Source organism: Python bivittatus, unplaced genomic scaffold (assembly GCF_059951505.1).
Source record: "Python bivittatus isolate LINGU-HERP-01145 unplaced genomic scaffold, Pbiv_v1 ctg000980_np1212, whole genome shotgun sequence".
NCBI classification, from domain to species: Eukaryota; Metazoa; Chordata; class Lepidosauria; order Squamata; family Pythonidae; genus Python; species Python bivittatus.
The window spans coordinates 55,033,823-55,041,945 of NW_028277125.1; the positions used below are offsets into that span (position 1 = coordinate 55,033,823).

The 8,123-nt window shown below is 46.7% G+C and overlaps 1 protein-coding gene across 1 annotated transcript; it reads right to left on the minus strand.

The window, feature by feature from the left end:
- Positions 1-307: 307 nt before the first annotated feature.
- Positions 308-7,485, minus strand: VAX1 (ventral anterior homeobox 1). The gene is made up of 3 exons (XM_088132120.1): positions 7,248-7,485; positions 5,183-5,370; positions 308-903 (listed from the first exon to the last, which is right to left on the minus strand). The coding sequence occupies exons 1-3, from the start codon at positions 7,483-7,485 to the stop codon at positions 385-387; spliced, it is 945 nt and encodes a 314-aa protein (XP_087988246.1). The 3' UTR covers positions 308-384.
- Between the last annotated feature and the right edge of the window lie 638 nt (positions 7,486-8,123).

The following is an 8,123-nucleotide window of genomic DNA, read 5'->3' on the forward strand; positions in this document are numbered from 1 at the left end:
GCTTCCTCACCCCCGACCCCCCTCTTCCCACTTTCAACAGCTCGCGGGCCGTTTGGCTGGTCCCTCCGCCTGTTCACTGCCAGCGTTCGGCTTCGGCGAGTTGCTTTTCTCGGCCGGCGCTTCTCGAAGGCGGCTTCCAAGGGCGGGGCGCGCCGAGCGAAACCCGGGAGGCTCCTGGTTTGGAATGCATGGGCTGGGCGGGGTGGGGGGGAAAGGAGAGGAGCGGGGGAGCAGGAGCCGTGTGGTGGATCCGCGGGAGGGAAAGAGCGTGTGGATGGGTGCAGTGTATACCGGAGAGGAGGGGGCATCTAACGTATGGAGACTCCATAAATAATGAACACAAATAGAGAGGATAAATATAAATACAGCGAGAGTCACCGAAAGTCAGTCCAGCGCCTTTTTTTCCGCGCCTTCTTTATTGGCGGTCCGGGAGTAGGGCTCGAAGGCGGAGGAGCTGAGATACCGGGCCGACAGTTCTTGCAAGTTCCCGGCCAGGGATCCGGCCATTGCTAACGGGTTGGAGGAGAGCCGGCTGGCCACCGAGCCCAGCAGGGTGGGCACCGGCAGGCTGAAGAGGTTGTGCCCGCCGGGAGGAGAGGGATGAGTCGGCCCGGCGGCGGTGCTGCTGACGGCCGGGTGGTGCGGGGAGCCGCCCGCCGTCCCTGATCCCGAGCCGCCGGTGCGGCTGGCGAGGCTGGGTGCTCGCAAGGCCGAGCCCAAGGCGCTGGTGGCGCAGGGGGGAAGGAGGCCGGGCAAGCCGGGCGGGGAGAGCAGGCGTCCTTGCTCGAGGAGCCGCAGGACGCTGCAAGTAGCCGCAGTCTCGGACACCACCGACTTCATCTCCGAGTCTTTGCCTTGGTCTTTCTTCTGCTTTGTGCGTCGGTTCTGGAACCAGACTTTGACCTGCAAGGAGGCGAGGGAAAAAGGCAGAAGCACAGAGTCAGCGTCAGCTAGCGGGGCCTAGCAAAGGCCTTGGCCTTCTTAGGCCCGGAGCAGGAGAGGAAAGGCCGCAGTTGTCCCTCCTATCGCCGCGCTCGGCCTCTTTCCACAGGCCTCCCCAGGAGGGCAGCGGCCGGCTGGGGAGACGGAGATTTCCCTGTGGGAGTCAAGCGGCTCGAGGCAGAAATCTGTGCGCGCGCGCGCGTGCAGCCGGCTGGGAGCGCGTGGATGTCAGAGAGCAAATGGAAGAGCGAGCGTGCAAGTCTGCTCATTTCGATAAGGATCACGAAGCAGCGCTGCGCTCTGGAAAGAGCTGCTGTACTAGAGTGGCAGAGAACTGCGGAAACCACAAAGGCTTCTCCTTCGGCGCCTTGAAGACACGCGTGTATTGTGGACTTGAGCCGCTTTGGGCAGGGGTTTATTTCAGAAGCCGCATGAAGTGCCCAATAAACGCCTCGGCATGTGCATGTATGTGCGTGTACTGGGGAGCGGGGGTGGGATCTCTTTCACAAAATAAGATGAAAAAGAGTTAAGTGGAGGAAGCCGCCGGCTGCGAAGCTTCTGTAAGCGCAACAACCGCGTCTCGCCTTCCAGGCCCTCGTTTAAGACTGACTGGATCCCCTCAACCAGGAGTTTTTCAGTAACGAAGTTTGTGGGGGGATGAAACCCCCACGAATTAATGGAAACCGGGCAACAGAGGATGGATCTAAGCATTGGCCTCTTAGATCCCCGATACCAGGTAGTATTTTGTTGTTGTTTAGGCGCTCCTAAACTTGGCATTTTTCTCCCACGTGTCTCGTCTGCGGCAGCAGCTCCTGGAAGATTTTGGCTGGCTTGGGTTCTTCCGCGAAAGGCAGGGGAGCAACAGATTGCGTGGCGCTCAACCGCCTCGACGCGGGCCTGACCGATCCCATCTCGCCAGCTACCTAAACCCCTTTCTGACCCTTCCCAGGTATCTTTCGCTTTGATTCCTATGACAGGCCACGCTTCGGCTGCAGAGGCTCTTTCGTTCGCCGTAGCAACCCGCTAAATCTGACAGGCAAAGAAATGCTAATTAGCTTGTCAGAGAGGTTCCTTGCAGTACATCTTTTCAAGAAATACGAAACCAATCCTTACACACTTAGCCTTTTTGCGTCCCTCCGTCCGTCCGTCCGTCCGTCCTTCCTTCCCTCCCTCCCTTTGATGGGACGTTTCAAGCAGAAATAACAAAACCACACCTACATTTCATCCCACTCTAGTACTTCCTGTTCTCCTGTATTGTAAAACGTACTACAAATATATTATTTCCTTAAATAATATATTTAAAAGCATCAAGTACAGATAATACAATATTTTCCACTAATGTATCTGTTTCTCTTTTTGAATTCGACCACCTATTTCAGGTTTTGACTTCTTAACGATGTTTTCAAATTTCTCAAAGCATTTCATTTAAATCATAAAATTACACACACAGCCCTGCCCTTTCCTATTATCTTTCCCACCAACTCTTTATCCAGCAAAGTGCAGCTTTCAGACAGTATTTCCTTCCTGGGCAGGAAGGGAATAGATGTCTCTTTGCCTCTTGTGCAACATGCACATGGACACCCGTGCGCGCGCACACACACACACACAATGGCCCCGCCTTTCAGATTCTCCCCAGGCCTATTTTTCAGGTTCTAGGACTGAATGAAAGAAAGAACTTGGCTTTCAAAACCAGCACAGGCCCATTTGGGGCTGATCTCATTGTCAGAGCCGGCCCTACTGGCAGGCACTCTGTCTATTGCCTCCAACAGCTAATCTGGTGTCCAGAAAGAGCAACAAAGACCTTGATATTTAACACGGTTGTATTTTTCACTAGGAAGAGGTACTTGGAGGAATTACTCCTGTAAATGCCAAAAGAATTTGGCCAGACTGAGGGATTCTGCACCTTGATGTGAGAGAGCGGGTATTTGCTGTTGTGCCTCTGAGAGCAGATGGAAGGGACTGCTCATTCTTGAGAGTTTCAGAAAATACAAGTCAAGTGATACAGTATAAACACTAATAGCATGGCTGTGAGGAAAACAAAATCCATAGAGACAGTAACTTTATGAGGCCAAAGGAAGTTCAGTGAAATCCCTGTTAGTATTCGGTATCAACAAATCTTCATCAGGCAAAATTGGTTTAAGAAATGGGAAGGGGAACATGGTCAGTTCTGGAGCCATGCCGAAACATTTTCAGAAGGATGAAAAAAAAATAGCCTTTTGCTGTCCATCTGACCCCTGCATTTATTTATATATTACCAAGTAGCTTTTGGTTCTATTTCTTTTTTACCATATTTTGCAGAAAGGGGAAAGGAAAGTACTCAGATGCCCATTTAAAAGAGGTAAAGTCTCCTTCAAATGGAGCTCAATTTCTGATGACTTCATGAAACATCTTCATTTCGGGGAGCAGTGCCGAAGTGGTTTGCCATTATCTCCTTCTGGGGTATTTTCCCACTTCCCAGTCTAGCCAACAACCCAGAATTCCAGGGAGGAATCTCATCCAAGATTAAACAGCCCCAATCCTGTTGATTTCCCAGTCCAAAGAAAGTCACACAGGTGCTTCCACCTGAAACTAAACCATATCTACATAAAGTATGTCTAGATATGCATGATCAGATTACAGATTACAGTTCTATTCATTTTTACACAAAAATTATTAGTATTATATTACATATTAAACTATGCAAAGACATGAGCAGTTACCTGCACTTTCTCCCTTTCTTTTCTTTTTGTGTATCTTAAAAATACGTTCCTCAACCCAAACAGTTTTTGGCCAAACTACCAAAACCAGGGAAACAAAAAAGAAGGGGAACGAGTTCAGCAAAGATCTGCAAAGAGACCTGTATGGCCTGGATTCTTTTCCAGAGTCAAAATAAATTATTACTCCCTCCATTTATTTTAATTTCAACAGTCTTCAGGATAAACACTTGAACGTCCCATTGTAAACAGTGGCACTTGGATACACACAAATTTATCAGGGGAGAAACTCCACTGAAGTCAATTTACATCTGAAGAAACAAGCATACCATTCAGTATTTTTAGAACCACAAAATGCTGAATTGCTTTAACCCACTACAACAGCAAGGTCTCTGTAAGCGCTGACTGATAGCAAATAAATTCTGTATTATTGTCACCTGGTGGAAGCCCAGGGAACACATTGTCTTTCTAGCTTTTAAACTGTAGACCTAAATTCATAGAGGGAAAAGCCTTATTTACTATAGGAAAATAAAAATAATATTTGTGTCGCACTCCACTTCCCAGAAAGACTCTGCTTTTCCCATAAGCTATGGATTCGCTAAGCAATATTTGAATGTTTTCTGATTCTGTTTTGAAATTTTACTTTTTTTTCCCTGGGATCTGGACTTATACTGTTGAGATGAGATCCTCGCTGCTTCTGTGGTTTTCCACTCCAAGATTCTCTTCCAGAAGCCCTTGCTTTAGCACTACCTGATTGTGGGGTGCAGATCTGTTCGCATGTGTTTGTGGGAAGGGAGTTTCTTCAAAGGTTCTTGTGCGTAGATACACAGGACTGGTTATGTAGTTCTCAAACATTATCCTACAGTCTAATTAATTTTTCAGATTAAATTTTTACAGAGTCTATGAATGATTTGTAGACTTAGAAACAAGTCTTATAGCCTGAGCCCATTTATTTCTTGGGATCTTAGCCTCTGGCTTTTAAGGAGGCAATTCACACCCTACTGAAACCAACAGCTTCCACTCCTTCCAGGTATTTAGATATCGATCAAATCGAAATACTGCCTCTTTGAAAAGAGGGAACTTGCAAAAGCATGAAAAGAGCATAATTTTGCTTTGTGCCCTAAGTTTAGGGTTCTATGGCTTGGTCATCTCTGGGTGGTGTTTAGCTGCAAAAAAAAAAAGGAAAATTGGTCCTCAGCATTGATCACATCCATGCGGGAAGCTACCCCAAGTGTTAGCTACAGCCCTGCAGGCCTGGCAGTCAGTGAGAAACCCCTCATCTCTACAGAAAGAGAACTCTCCTGTTCAAGGGTAGAGCTGGAGCCCAGCCTTCCCAAAATGATGTCCTTTAGAGGTAATGGTAATACAATTGTCAGAAATGCCAGTTAGCAAACTGACTGGGAATTGGGGCAGCAGTAGTCTTAAAACATCTGGGAGGAATCAACTTGGTAAGCTATGCTACTCTACTGCTTCCTAGGGCAACAGGACTTGTGTGTATTGGGGAGAAAAACCTTCTTTTGCCACCTATGCATTTGTGTCTTTAGTACCTGAGTTTCTGAGAGATTGAGCTGCCTGGCCAGCTCAGTTCTTTCCCGTCCAACCACGTATTGGCACCTCTGGAATTCCATCTCAAGCCTATAAAGTTGTTCAGCGGTGAAAGAAGTTCGAGTCCTCTTGGGGCGGTCGAGATCAAGCCCTTTTGGAAGAATAATCTCCCTGATGGAGCCTTTGGCATCTGGCAAAAAGAGAAGGAGGCATGTTTAGATCCAGAATGAAGGATGGATCATGGATCCAGTTTTTAGGAACTGCCTGGAAAGGCCACTCTAGGCAGAGCAAGAAGCCTCTCCTGGCAGGGACTGAAGGAGTCCCAAGATTTCCTGCTAGCCCCGCACCACATCCTCAGGAGCGTGGCTTATGAAGCACGCCATCATCCATCCCAAGGGAAGAGCTCCAACACAAAGAACTCCAAAGGAACCTCACAGGTTTCAAGCCAGCCTCGCTACCACCAGAGGCCTACGAGCAGCAGTCTCTGCCTTGCACGCTCACACCTGCTTGGGCTGCCTGTGTTTTCCCTGCAGGGCAAGCACGCAAGTGAGCCATTTCAGACCTGTGATGTCCACCTTCCACAGTGCTGCTCCCTCTTTGGATATGCCCACTTTCCCATGTTGGTGAACATCAAGTTGCCTTTCATGACTGTCCATTTTCTGCTCAGCCTCAATCTCATCACAGCACCCCAAATCTCACTAGCCTCTTGCGAGTGGAATACAACCTGATTCGAATTACATGCTGGGCTATCTCATATGGGTTTGCCGTAATTACCTTCCTAATCTGTGCAGAAGCAACCCTAGAGTTCTGAGACTTGTTTTTCTTTTTTCAACTAAGCTGTTGGGGGTCATCCAAGATGAGTTATTGTTTATCAGGCCTGGTTTTCATTCCCATGTGAGCAGAATAAAATCTTTTTTAAGCATGCAGGCACACACATGGATGCATAATTGCAGAAATGAAAGACTGACTTGATAGTTTTGGAATTTTAACAGCAGTGGAAAATAAAAGTTCCCTTGAAATTATTCTACTGTTGGATGTGGGAGAGGAGGAAAAGAGAATGATCCAGGTTAGAATAAAAGAACAAAAGAAAACCAAACCAAGGAACTGAGCAATAATGTAAACAATTCATTAAACTGAAGGTGTTGAAACTGAAGTAGCTGAATAATAGCAGCACCCCTACCACACCACTTTCTGACAGATTTTGTTACTGTAAAGTCACTATCAAAAAAGATGCAACCACCAAATATTTGAGCAAACGGGTTCAAGGGTAAGGAATGCTTGGAGGAAAGTCTTTTCTCAGGATCGCTGTGTCCTCAGACTAGAAAGAATTTCATGCTGATGGAAATCAAAGAATGGGACAAACATGATAGACTGAAAATAAGAGAAGCATTTCTTAAAAAATCTCCAAAGGTTCTTTTTCTTCCTCAGTCTCTTCTTTTTGCTTACCCTTAAACCATAGGAACTGGAGGTGGTTCCCCCCCCCTTTTTCTTTTTGGGAGGGCGGGGGAGATATTTCAAAGAAGCAGTCTTTTGCAAAGGGCTGAGAGTGAAAACTCCTATGGAGAAATAAGTTCTAGCGAATCCAGTGGGTCTTACTCCAAGGCAAGTGGTCAAAGAATTGCAGGCTGAATCTAATGGGATTGAAAAAAGACTTAGTAACCTTTCACACCCTTAAAGCAAAGGTAAACTAGGGAAGAAACACAAGCAATGTAGATCTTAGCTTTCCCTTCCCTGAACATTTGAGAAGTACCTAGAAAAAGAAAACCTGATCTTTATACACCCCGCCCCAGCCGAAATGTAAGGTTTGGAACTTAGAGCCCTCCGGTTCTTGGCAACCCAGATTGCAAAAATATTCGTAGACTTGAGAAACAGATCAATAACAGGATGAAAGAGATAAAAAGAATGAAGTGGAGCCATTAGGAAACCTCAGACATTCATCTGATTTTGAAACGAAGAAAACCAAAACAACAAAAAACAAAAACCGAAAGTAAAAACGAAAGGAAAGCAAGCAAGCGGGCGGGAAGAATTCATTAATCGAAATTTCAGAACGTAAAGCGACAGTCCTACCTCGGACTAATATTCTTCTGCAATAATCCGGGTCAGCGGAACTGGATTTATTTTTATTGCAATCTTCCGAGACGCCCGAAGCCGAAAAAGTCCCTTGCGGTTCCTTCAAAAAAGAATTCGAAATATTTCCTTCGGAGCTTTTGCTTTCCTTGCCTTCTTTATGCCCGTTCTTGGAGAGCCGGTTGGTTTCGAGCTCTGAATTGCATCTAACGTCCATTTTGTCTTGTTTCCCAAACATGTAGTGCAATATGGTGTAGGGTTTTTTTTTTAAGTAAAAAAAAAAAAAAAGGAGGCGCGGGCTGAGGGGTGGGGGAGGAAAAGAAGAGAAATCCGCGCTGAATATCGCCCAGCGTAGGGTCAGTTCGGTGAGTAACGAGCGAATCCCTCGAAGGCGAGAGCCGGTTCTTCTGTGGGAGAGGCAGGAAATCGGCGGCTTCCTCAATCCCAGCGTCCTAGTGCGAGTGTCCAGCTTCCCCGCGCCCCAATGATCAGATACTCAACAGTGCAACTCTAAAATGATTTAATGCCTCCCTTATTACGGAGAGGGTTGCAGTTGTTAGACACCCAGAGGGACGCGCACTCGCTGTTTCAATTGATTACGGGTAATTTTGCAGCCTCCACATTTAGGTTACCTCATGAATACACTAAATTGTTTGGATAATATATCACATCGTAATGGGTGGTTTGTATGCTTGTCCCCAATCAAGTCGAGTTTAGCCAGTGAATAAACTGAAATGATTGGCCTTGCTTTCAGGAAACACACAATCAAAAGGCTGAGATTTCCAGAAGGAGAAGAAGGAGAACGAGAAGAAGGATCAATTGAAAGGGGGGGGGGGGGGCGAGGGGAAAAAAAAGAAAAAAAACTTTTGACAAGAT